Source organism: Lissotriton vulgaris, chromosome 8 (genome assembly GCF_964263255.1).
Source record: "Lissotriton vulgaris chromosome 8, aLisVul1.2, whole genome shotgun sequence".
In the NCBI taxonomy this organism is placed as follows: domain Eukaryota; kingdom Metazoa; phylum Chordata; class Amphibia; order Caudata; family Salamandridae; genus Lissotriton; species Lissotriton vulgaris.
The window spans coordinates 528,907,045-528,920,363 of record NC_141696.1 but is presented as its reverse complement, the minus strand read 5'-3'; the positions used below and the strand labels follow the sequence as shown (position 1 = coordinate 528,920,363).

Sequence of the window (13,319 nt, the reverse complement as noted above, 5' to 3'; positions counted from 1 at the left end):
TTGAGAGGAAGCCAGCCAAACAACAATACATGCAGACCATGGGATCGGACAGAAGCTACACTGAGGGGAGCCCCCCATCAAAATCTAGCATTTACAAGAGAAACACTGTCTCGAACAATCTTCTTACGCCCCGAGGAGGCATGATGCCACCAACAGACAACAGACGACACAAAGGGCAGTGCGCCACTTATAGGCATCTGCTCGTGGAACATAAATGGCCTCTCGTCAAAAATGGATGACATGGATTTCCAAAAGTATATTTCTCAATTTGACATAGTTATGTTGCAAGAAACGTGGTTAACATCCACACAACACATCATGGGCTTCACTTGCTTTTCATCGGCAGCAACTAGAGTCAACAGATTTGGTCACCAGTCAGGAGGCTTGGCTACATACATATCTAACACAACAGTCTCATCGGCAGTTCTTATGAAATCTTCCACATCAACAACTTTATCAGTAAAGATAAAATTACAGCTCGGCAACAAAGAAGAAGAGATATGCCTGATTAACGCATATGTTCACCCCAAACATAGAGTCAATGACTCTAACTCAATTTCAAACCAACTAGCGGAGTATGTCGCTCAAATGGAAAAACCACTCCTCCTCTTGACTGGGGATTTCAATCAAAACATGCTCGGTTCATCAACAGAAGAAGAGGCTCTGGCTTTAAACAAAATTTACACCATACCTCCACAAAACTCTCCGCTACGCAGGAAAAGGTATTTAAACAATGCTCTACTCAAAGACCTAGAACACTACAATCTTCGGGCACTAAACGGAAGATTCTCCGACTCTCCGCCTGTAGAAACATTCTACTCACAAACAGCGAGCTCCATCCTGGATTATACATTTGCTAGTTTGGCCTTATTTCCCCACATCCTGGGATTCAGAATGGGGGACAAGGGTGAAAGTGATCACCGCCCCCAGGAATGCCATTTAACGGCAAAAATGCCCACTGCATTCAAGCCAGACAAAATGATAGGGGCTATTCATTCCATCAATCAAAAAAGACTTAAATGCACGCCAACCAATCTAACATCTCTGGCAGAAACTGCCCTTATATTACATAACACGCTACAATCAAATGTGGTTGGGCACATTCAATACTGGGAGCTATACACTGAGTCTTTGCTACGAGATCTGGCCACCAAGCCCATCCAAAAAAGCAATCTTCCTAATAAGGGCACCACATCCAACTTAAAAAGAGGTCAGAGAGCACAACTAAGGTCACACAAAAAACAAATTAACTCGACCCTACGGAAGCTAAGATCATCTGCAGAGAAAACAAACCTTCGGATAGAGCTGAGGAAACAAAGAGCGGAACTCAAACGCACAAAATGGAACATAAAACAAGAGGTTGAAAACGAAACATGGGCAAAACTGCTATTTGATACCAAAAGCAGTAATAGCGCACGCTTTTGGCAATCGGTGAATAGGATTCTGCGTCCAGAATATAAAGAACCAGGCTCGCACATCATGGAACAGACATGGATAAACTACCTTTCCCGCCATTTCAACAATCACCTGGAACAGGCAGGAACCCAAGAATTCAACAAAAAAGAGCCCCACCGCATAACGCCCTCGTCGGAGTCTCAGATTAAGAAGGAGCAAGGCCTACAGGAAAGCATCATGGTTGCATCAGCCTCTCAGCAAATAACACAAATATCAACACAAATTTGCAAGGGCAGGAAAGAAGGCGCTCCAGGTCCCAATGGCATACCGCCAGCTTTATTCAAGGAAAAGAGCACAGAATGGGCCACTATCATGCAACCGCTATTATGTGAAATTAGACTTCTAAATAAAATCCCAGAATCCTGGAGAGGGTCGACAATCGTCCCCATATATAAAAAAGGCGATAAAACTGATCCAAACAACTATCGTCTAGTAGCCCTTCTTGACAACGAGGCAAAATACTTTGCGGGTACAATCTTGGAGGAGATTGTCTCATGGGCGGACTCCAATGAGATTATACCTTTGAACCAGACCGGCTTCCGTAAAAACACTGGAACAACCACAAATATTCTGGCCATCTCACTAATGATCGACGCAGCAAAAACACGGAAATTGCCGCTGCACATGTGCTACATTGATTTCAGTGCGGCATTCGATAACATCGATAGAGACAGACTCTGGAGGAAACTGGCACAATGGGGAATACCGCATTCCACGTTAAGCATGCTGAAGCATCTCCATTCCGACACCTGGGTGCAGGTGAAGCTAGGAGGCGGCACACATTTATCATCTAAAGTCCGCACCACCAAAGGCCTTAAGCAAGGGTGTGTGCTCGCCCCAACACTGTTTAATCTGTATATGGCGGATCTACCAGGCGTATTAAACACTTGCAATTCCCATCCCCCGAGGCTGGGAGGGAAACCCCTGAGCAACCTTCTGTACGCAGACGATGACGTGCTACTGAGCCATACCTACATCGGCCTCAAGCAACTACTAATTCAAATGCATAGTTATGCCATGGAAAACAAACTAAAAATAAATTTAAGCAAAACTCGCACTATGTCAATAAACATACACAAAAAGCCGCAGAAGATATGGACACTGGGCGGCCAAAATATTGAGCCAGCTTCGGACTATAAATACTTGGGAGTCATCTTCGACCAAGATGGTTCATTCTCACAGCAAATGCTGGAAGCAAAAAGGAGAGCGTCTTGTATTGCCGCCACATTAAAAAGCATAGCTAACCAACTAATAGGACCAATTTTGACTCCTTACTTGAAAATCATCCAGGCTAAGCTACTACCATCCATCAGCTACGGCAGCGAGGCACTACGTGGGAGAGATGCCAAGAATCTGGACGTAATCCAGACAAAAGCCTACCGAACAATGTTTTCGCTCCCACCCTATACATCGCCCGCCCAACTCAGGCTGGAATTTGGACTACAAAAACAAGCTCTTGCAAGACAGGGAGCTTACATCATCTGTTGCCACAAACTTCGTTCTGCTATTACTAACACTTTAAATGAGCTGTTATGGCAAGACATTCAAAGCAGGGACGCATCTCAGGCAAGATCTTACCTGAAGACAGCCTTGGGGACTACCAAACTAACTGCAATCTGGGATTTGCAACTCGGCCACAAAGCATTTAAAAAACTGGTCTGGAAAACTGTCAAAACTCTTTCACTACTAGAGGATAAAGAGTCATTCGCTAAAAGAAACCATGCATGGATGACCATAAACACATATAAATCCCTGACACCTCAACCATACTTCAGCCAGGGTTATCCCAAGACAATAAAACTGAAGTTTCTGAAATACAGACTAGGTGTCTTGCCTACCAGAGAGCATTTGCCACCATGGCTAAGGAGCAATGGCCACGAACCCTGCACCTTCTGCAATACAGAGAAGGGCGACATACTTCATATGACTTGCCTCTGCCAAGAGTTCAGGCCAGCACGCCAGCTGTTCCTAAAGGACCAACTTAGACAGATAGGAACTCGCACTAGAAGGCAAGCAGTACTGGCTTGTCTTAACCCTGCAAACACAAAACTGAACTGCAGGTATGTAAAGTTCCTTGCGCTAATTGAGCAGAAACTGCCAAAAAACATTACACAGCATGTAGACACTAATTTGAACTTAATGACACCTGCTCTTACCCAAAAGTAACGCATCTGGAAATTTGTTTTGGGCTTTTACTGTTTGCTCTTTTAATGACGTTTTAAAGACACAACTTCTTTTATGATATTTAATCTGTTTTGTAAAATGTTTGCACTGGTTTTAATTAACTATGCATAATAAAATTACCTTACCTAAACCTGGCTGCATCTAATCTCTCCGGCGATACTTAATCTGTAGGAAGTATGTTGTACCCATTAGCCAGGTATTCAGTGTATGCACATCATACTCCGACATATATATTTACAAAGTTCAGAGTTGATTGCTGGAAATTCATTTTTTAGTCTGTAAAGCATTAGTTAACTACAGTTCAGGTGATACCTGGAATTATATAGCAACAAGGCATGTCAGTGGTAACACTCGATTATACTTACAGAAGTCTGAACTCTAGATTCAACCACAAACCCAGCATTTAAAGTAAAAAGTTTGAGTACATGTTTGACAAGTCATTTTTTGGATAATACATTTTATGGAAGTAAATAAAACATTTAGTTGCATCGTTATTATACAACCATATGGGGACATCTCCAGATTACATCTGTTAGTGGTGCACTCAATTACCCAAGTCACAAACTCTGTGCATAATAGTCCCACCATTTTTCCTAGATCCAGATCAATCGAGTCCCTTTTGCCATTCCAGTGTATTGGGGGGGGGGGGGGGGGGGGGGGGGGTCAGTTTTTTTTATGCGTGCTATGTCTCTCTTTACCACCACTGTGGCCAGATCCAGCATGCTACATTCCTCTCCAGTTGCCACAGAATGTGTTTAGAATTCCCAGCAGGGCTACTTTAAGCCTCCTCAAGACCCGGGCCAGAACCCCCTCATTTCGTCCCCAGTACCTGGCAATCTTAGGACATTGGCAGACCATGTGGAAGAAATCCGCATTTAGGCAGTTGCAGTAAAAGCAGGATGGGTTGGTGATTTTGCCTGCATGTTATAGGTGACTGCGAGCAAGTCAGATCACGAGTAGATAGTTCAGCTGGACCAATAGAAGGCAAGAGGCTACAGCAATCTTGCTTGGGGGAAATTCTGCTGTCCTGCCAGTAAGTCATCAAGAAGACCCACCCAACTCTCCCATTTCCATCTAAGTGTTAGAAATCTGTCCTGCGCCCAAATGACCAGTATGCAGTATATCTGTGATATAGCTCCTTTCCCTAATTAACCCATCAGTAGCTTGGCTTCAAGTGGTATTTAGTAAGGCAATTCTGCAATGTTATCCTTGCAACTGGAAAGGGCATATCGGAACTGCAGATATTTATGGAATGGAGTCCGTGACTGGTGGAAATGGATTTGCAAGTCCTGAAATATGTGTAGGCGATCCCCTTGCCATAGGTGCCCGCCTCCATCCCCCTCCCCCGCCCCCATAGTTCATGATACCTATTTTGGTTAAACCTTTTAGCTGTGTGTTGTGGTGGAGTAATTTTCCTTGCCATAGCGAGATTGCCTGAGTCAAATTATTGGCCCACTTGATGGAACACAGTGCCAAGCGCCAAATTACAAAAACATCTCTGACCTTGAGGTGATTCTGCAGAATACGGTTGCCATACAGTTACCTATACCCAGAAGGGAGAGTCCTGCTTGATACACTGGGTCGCTCCACCTCCTGCTCAACCAGATGTGGATGACCAAGGTTTGTGCAGCTCTGTAATATATCTGTGGGTTGGCCATTCCCATCCCTCCCTCATACACTAATTGTTCATATTTATCTAGGGTGATGCAGGTATGGCAACCTTTCCACATGAAGGAGACCATCATGAATGTGAGGTCCCTAAACCAGTGGTTTGGGATCATCAGTGGAAGGCTTTGTAGGGTGTACTGAAATCAGAGGAGTATTGTCATTTTAAATAGGGCGACACTGCAAGTGAGAGCAGACTCTTGGGCAATATAACTGCCCAGGTATTGAAAACTTATTTGTTTTATGAGCATGAAGGTCTACCATGACGTGGTCTCGCTGTAGCCATGATGTGTCAACAGCATGGATTCACTCCTGTTCACTCAGATAGACAAGTAATTTTATTCATGTTTAAATAGCATAATTAGTGAGCCTACAGACAAGTGGTTGTGTTGTACTTTGATGTGAAATCTGCAGTTACAGGTTATTCTGGCATGCTTTATTGTGACTGTTGTGTAGTGCATCTGTGAAGATACCTAGAATAATTTTTCGGTCTGATATAAAGACTGTTTTACTTGCTGCCAGAGCTTGTTATTAGCAAAAAAAGAAGATTATATACAGAGGCTCGACCATTTAGCTTTTAACATCATTTTTAGATGTAAGAGTCCACCTAGATGGTATTTTCCTGGCAAAGGCATGTGTAAGTTAAAGCATCAATGCTCTTCATTTTTATGGGTTTCTTCTCTGGCCACCCCCATCAACCAGCATGCAAGGGAGACTGCACTACTAACAGTTTGATTCATGTTGGGCGAGAGCTCCTCTTTAGATGGAATGGTTGAATTAGCTACTGTTAGTGACTATGGTCCTAATTTAGTTGATCCCTGTATATTTTCAATAGCACCGATGGGCTAATAAAGATTGCCTGTCTTGAGTACTACCCAGTGCCTGAGATGAATTTCTGCATTCCACTCTTCTCTTTTTTGTGCTTTATCAGTAAGACACCCAAAGTAGGTGAGCTATGCCCATTCATTACCTCAATTTCATTGTGCCATAGAACTCAAACTGCACTTTACTTCTGCTGCCCAACAAGGCTGAAACCTGTCTTGAGTTGCTTGTATTCCCATTCAGAGAGGTAATGCCCAGCACATTCGGTTGAACTTTATCTTCTACCCTGAGGCTAGGACTGATTTGCATATGGTTGGTCTCTGTCTTGGCAGAGATTGTTAAAACTGATGTACTGGAAGATGTCCCAGAAAGATTACCAGTTGTTGAGATGAATTCAAGCATTACACCATCACTTTGTTCTATTTCAATTTCCCTTGCCATCACTGTACCCAGTCTCTACCAGCATCAGCTGACTCAGCCTTCACTTCTTGTTCCCTACAGTGCTAGAAGTAGCAGTGATGTTCTGCTGCCAACTCCCTTACTCCTTGCAGTGTCTCTTGAGATGTTCTCCTTTCCAACAGTCCTCTCAGGCAGGGTAGGTCATGGAGCTGTCCTGGCCTCTTTGTCACATGACTAGATCAAGCCCCGGAAGAAACGCTGCTATTTTACATGTACACATTTCTTAAGTTGCCTTCTTTTCGACACAATTACTTTTGATACAAATTTGTTTGTGTGACAGTGCAGGAATAGTTTCTCTGAAACCACATTGCTTACAAATCCACTTCGTAAGTACACTCTCACGACACCTTGAACATTTCGTACAAGGCCTAGATACATATTGTGCAAATGTTGTTTGTTATTCGCCCATGCGGTGACATTACTATCGCAAGCTGATAAACAAAGGTCATCCCCAGGCTGAAGCCTTGACAGTGAAGCATGGATGATGTTATAAATACACACACGTATCCGTGCTCAATATAGAGAAGCACTCTGGTGTCATTGCGACGTGTTCTCTGTGTCGGAGTCTCAGCCCAGCTGATTCCTGTTTACCCTCTGCGAGGAGGGATGTCCAACGTGTTACCAAAATTGGGACCTACATACCCTGCCTTCAGGTAATGGGGAGTTAGATCATCCATTAGGGTATTCTTGGCAGAACTCCCACCCTAGGCGACTAGGTTAGGGAATGCATAGTAGGAGTACACTGTACCATGTACCCAGTACTTATATGCCAGCATATATACACTGTTTTAGCACGATGGTGGAATTAATTATTTTCACTGCCCTTCTATTGCTAATCCCTTTAATTTGCTTCTGTCTATTAATCATTGCATCACATATATATTTTATACAAGAATCACAACGGTTTAATAAATATTGAAAATGTCCCTTTAAGTATTTCTTGTTTACCTTTCTGAGTGAGCACGAGTAACTGAGCAAGAAGGTTCTAGATCTGTTGCCACGATTCCTTGGGGAGTTAGGGTTGTCATATTCTGAGGTTGCCCAAACCATTTGTTACCTTACTACGTTTAGGGTTACTTATGGTGGCACTGTGAGCTAGCTGGTCTGTAGGCCAACATATCTTGAAGGGGTGCATAGAATCAATCTGACACCATCCCAACGTTTAAGTTTTCCAACAAACGAACAGTTCCTACTGAGAAGTGGAAACCATACGACATGGCACCACCAACGTTGGTAGATTGGCTTCTTATTTAATGGATCGCCTGAGTAGTCTGTGGTGGTAGGGACTGTCCTCAGTTGAGTGGGTAACTCCTATGTATTTGCTGTAGGTTGTTCAAGCTTGAACCTTTCAAATGATTTTTCCAGTAGTTTTGCCCTCTCGGATTCCTCTTTAAAAAGTATGTCTGACACCGAAAATCCAGCAGCACTCCACATTGCTGAGAACTGCAGACATGCGGTTACTTGCACTTACGGATGGAGGTGTCACCTTTGTTGTTGAGGCCGATGAAACGAATAGGACAGAGGTTTTCTATTCATTGGTTACATTCCCGGCAGCGGACACTACAACAAGGTTGTCTCAAAAATACAAGCAAGATGAAGTTCCAAACAGCTATACACCATATGATGAAATGGAAATACCTTTAACATTCCAAGAATACAGAAATTAGTTTGATGGCCCCCTACCACACACAACAGAAGATGTTAGACTAGGTCATCCGCCCACGAACACTAAATGCAGTAATGGGTAGGGTTCCCACCAGACTGGATGAGATTCCATTCTGGATTGCGCATAAAACAAGTCAGCGTGAAATGGCTGCGGGATGGTGAGTCTTCTGGGACAGTTGAAGCTCAGCACGTCGGATCGTTGAAGTTCATTCACAGTGGTTGTGCACTGGCGTTCGTGATCATTCCTCCATAAACTCTGCCCTCTGTCAGGAGTTGCACATCTGCACATTCCTCGATCTCAGAGGAGGAATTCCTAGACATGTTACTGCAAGGGGCCATTGATGAGGTGTCAGTTGAGGTACAGTGCAATGGGACTTTATGACATCTATTTTCTGGTCCCCAAAAAGAGTTGGTTCACCTGAGCCTGGTTTGGACTTAAAGTTCTTGTCTGTCAAGACAAGTTAAGGATGATGTTCCACAGTATTCTTTTAGCTTTGAAAATGCAGAATTGCATATTGTTCCTGACTCTTTCTGGATGACCATTTCTATATCCCCCTCGCCCCAGCACTTGCTTGTTACCTCCACTTCACGGTGGGGTTCCAGCAATACTAAATCACAGTGCTGCCTTTTGGTCTTAAGACCACTCTACAAGTCTTAACAAAGTAACTGGCTTTGGAGCCCACATATTACTGTGCTTTCACCATTGCGAGTGCAGGCAGTTCCTCCATGCTTGTGGACCATTTGGTTCATGTCTTGACCTTCTTACATCACCTGGGTTTCTCCATAATCCAGCAGAAGTCCCTCCTCGCCCCTAATTAAAGACTGGCTTTTGTTGATCCCCTGGACACTGTCTTAGGGGTTTTCCCCTGTCTCAGAGGATCTCTGACATATGGGATATAATTCCTATGTTTTGGACTCCGGTGCGGATTCAGGTTCTCAAGGGTCTCCACCTTTTGTGCTTGATGGATTGTGTATCTTTCTGCTACCACAATTCCAGTGGCAGATATGAGTTCCCTCCAGTGATTACTCAGATAGTGGTTCCTGCATTTGGGTAGTCTTGACCACTTGGGGGATCTTCAACTCTGGCTTTGCATATCTTAATTGGTATCTGAGCCCACAAATTATGTCTTGTCCTTTCTGTCCTCTGCATCATAGAACAACATTGTTATGGACATCTCCTTTTAGGATTGGGGCTCTCCTCTGGCGGACATGATGGTGTGATGCTTTTGGACCCCATCAGAGCAATAATGCATTTCAGTGAGCTGGAGCTATGGGCCTTCCAGCTGGCCCTCCTAGCGTTTCTCTTCTCCACATGACCACCATAAACTGTATCAAAAGATATCTCCCTGTGGCTTTTGTGCTGTGACAGTGGTCCAAAAGCGGGAATAAGGGGAAATGTTCATGTGGTAGATCACTTGGCACGTGATCTGAATTACCAGTCCTTAGATCTCAAATATGAACTCCACCTCAAGTTGACAGGTGTTGCCTCTCGCAGCTGCAGCTTCCATGCATTGACCTGCTTGCCATGGCTCCAGAGAGGAAATATCCTCTGTTCTTCACCCAGAAAGTGTGCACAGATGACACGTGTAACAGATAATCATCATCTTGGGCCAAGTGAAGAACATTTCGTATGCTGATCTTTTGGAACCCAGAGTTTGGTCTACACTTCCTTATACGGACAAAGTAGTTGTCCTTTTGTGGCTGGCTGATCAAGTGTTCTACCATAATCCTTGCACACTTCATTTGCACGCTTGGAGATTGTTGGCATGAATGGGTTTGAAATTGTTCTGACTTGCCTCTTGGCATCATTTTTCAATTTGATGCATGGTTGGTCTGTTTGTATTTTGACCCTCAAGACTCTCTTTATGTTTGTGATTACTTAAGCCTAAGGGGCCAGAGAGTTTGGTCTGGCAGCCTGTTACACACACAAGCCGATTGTGCATATTTGGCTCTCCTTTCTACCAAAGGTGCTGTCCACCTCAAGTGGCCAGTCTGTCACTTTAGTTCCTTTGTCCTGTTCTCAACCTTCCAAGTAAGAGAAGCAGCTGCACCCTAACTGAGCTGACTCCGATTACATGGATTGGATGATATCGGAACAGGAGGGATGGCCTGCTGTTTGGTTGTTTTCTTCGGGTAGTGACCAATCCTACTATTTCACGTTGCGTTACCAAAAGTAAGCTTTCTTTTTTTGTGATAGCTTCTGTAAATGGTATATCTGTATTATAGATGAGCAGTGGTTTAAGGATATCAATTTCAAAGGCAATGAAGTATTACTTCACTTTGGAAGCCTGTTGCACAACTGGAAGTTAATCTTTAAAAGGAAGTTTTATTGAGAAAAATAAGGTGCTCCGTTTAACAAAACAGGAATTGCCATTGTTATCTCTCTTTGTTATTTTGGGATATGACCATGCTAGAGTTACTCGCTATAAATCCTTGAGAGAGATTTCTGAGCTGCAATGAACTTGGGACTTTGCTATAGAAGAGAGGAAGGAACATATGAAGTGTGGCTGTAAATGGGAGTCTTTGCACCATTGTTTTTTTTTCTTGAAAGAGTTTTGTGACAGAGTGCATGAAATACTTGAGGAATCGGGATGTTTTCCAGGAAGTACTAGAACCATGCCAAGATGCAGATAAATATCCCTCTATTTGAGAGTTAGTAACATTTTGTTTATAGTCTGTATGCGCCTTGTTAAGATTGGTATTTTGGTTAGACATGTGGCTGGGCAAATGGCTTAGTGAAGAGGCTATAAGAGTAACCATGTATTGAAGGATTTATAATGAATTGGACTATTTTATTGGGGTTTGTCATGATTAAGTTTTATTTAAAAAAAAAAAAAGGTCTGACTGGCAGTCATCCTGTTTGTTTCTTGGCTTATGGTTTTAAGTGAGTGCTATTTTCTTTTTACCTTATTTATGAATATTCTACCTATTTTTTTTAAACTTTTTATTTATATTTCCTAGAAATAGCAAGTGCAAGTTAACAATATATTCACAAACCAACATTTTGCTTGGCCTGAACTTTAAGTGACAGAGTGATCATAAACTCAATAGTTGTGGCATATGCATGAAAATTAACTTCCATGTTGCTGCTTTTTTGACTCTGCAGTTCAATTGGGTCAGCAAGATTCTGAAACTTATATGCCTTCTTTTGTAGGTAGCCCGTGTGGTGGTAGCATCGCGCAACTATGCAGACTTTGCTAGTGAAGCCACGTTTGATATTAAGGTAAGAAAAGTGAATACTGTGTATCTGAAAAGTAGCTATGTGCATTGCAGTGTACCTTGTGAAGAATAACGGAGAGACATAAAATAACACATTAAAAGACAAGCCTCAATTCAATGTGTCTGTTCTAATGGATCAAGTTAATTAGAAAATTATAGAAATATTCCAGTCCTAAAATTGGTGCAGTTGATTCCGTTTGTTGAGCTATTTATATATAGCGTTACTGGTGGGACAGGGGACAGACACCCCACTAAAGTCAAAATACAGTCGTCCCATGAAAAGGGGAACAAAAAATATAGAGCTTTTACAAACATCTGGTAGTTACCAGATTGGCTCTAAAGTTTCAAGATTCTAAAGTTATGTTTATGCTTTGTTATATAGTTCTAAAATCTGGGAAATTGTTTGCCAGCCCCAGTAGTTACTTTAGACTTATTTCAAGGCCTGTGGGTGCGGTTGCCATCCTTGCCTTCAGGATCCTCTGGTGCCAGTTCTATCAATGGAGAAGGTTACTGCTCTTTAGTCAAGTTGCTGCTGTTAACCCTTATAGGTCCATCTGTCCTGCTAGGCCCTTTGGTCTGCTTCTTGGGTCCATTAAGCACCTTTTGTGCACTGTCCTCCTTGCAGCTTATTACCAAACTGCAACTTGGGTGGAGTGACAATGGAGAGAAAGCAGTTGGAAGACTACGGCAGTGGTGTGCCCTTCTTCTGGGGAAGAGTGATAGCTTGTGTGCATCACTGGGTGCAGAAGGGTGCTGTTTGCAGCTAGGAGTGGACCGCACCACTGTGTGGAGGAAGGATTTTTTCATGGAGTGAGGGTGCAAGCTGAAATGTTTCATGGAGGAGGTGAAATCTGAGGAATATTTGAAAGAGAGGAGCTAAGGTACCATCTTGTTAATACGATACAATGCAATACAACAACATTTATAAAGCTCATCAGCTACCTCAAGCAGAGGTGTCCCGGCGCTAGCGTAGTCCAGCAAGACCTGGGAGGTGGGGGTAAACAAAGCAGGAAGTTGATTCAAACTAACCAAGGCTAAAGAGCCATGTCTTTAAAGCTTTCCTGAACTCCCCTTCAGACAGTATAAACCGGAGTCTGTCAAAAAGGGAGTTCCATATTCTGGTTGAAACTAATGAGAAGGCCCTGCCTCCAATGCGAAATTTCACAAATTGAGGAACGCGCAGCATATTCTGTGAGTTAGAACGTAGAGAGCGCGTTTGCTGATAGGGGGGGATGCGTTTTGATGTAGTTGAGGCAACTACCTCTCTGGGCCTTGAACGCAACTGTCAAGGCTTTGAATTCTATCCGATTCACAACCGGCAACCAATGGAGCCGTTTGACATGCAGAGAAATATATTGTCTAAACGGTACTCTTATAATCCATCTCGCAGTTCATTCTACACAATCTGTAGTCTCTTTAGCAGATATGCTGGAAGACCAAGATATTACCATGGAGAAGGTTATCTTGGTATAGCAAAATATCTCTTAGCCAGTAATTGATAGCTTAGTTATTTGGATGCCGTGCTAAGATAGGTCTGGCTGTTGAGCTTACCACTGATCGCTTATTTCTGTTTCTTGCTCCTACTTTGGAGGAAAAAAATACATGTTCGAGGCATATGAGCTGCAGAACGTACACTATGCTTTTGATCGCCTCCTGGTGTTGGGCTCGGATGATTGCAGGTTATTGTCTTCTTGGAGAAGTCTTTGTAGTCACGATATAGGTGACTCCTCCCTTGGACAATACTGCGCATGGGCATCGGCTCCATCCTTGGATTGTTTTTTTCCGCCACTGGGTTCGGATGAAAGTTTTCTCTGCTCCGGCTAGAAAAACTTTTTCAGCAACTTCGAAGC

The 13,319-nt window shown here is 43.2% G+C and overlaps 1 protein-coding gene across 2 annotated transcripts in view; it reads left to right on the top strand.

Annotated features, from left to right (window-relative positions):
* Window positions 1-13,319, top strand: part of LOC147697257 (pyruvate dehydrogenase E1 component subunit alpha, mitochondrial) — a 158,794-nt gene that overhangs the window by 45,242 nt on the left and 100,233 nt on the right. For both annotated transcript variants that reach the window (XM_086934334.1, XM_086934333.1), the window contains one exon: window positions 11,405-11,473. In XM_086934334.1, coding sequence (XP_086790460.1) covers window positions 11,405-11,473 — 69 coding nt within the window. The remainder of the gene's footprint in view (window positions 1-11,404; window positions 11,474-13,319) is intronic.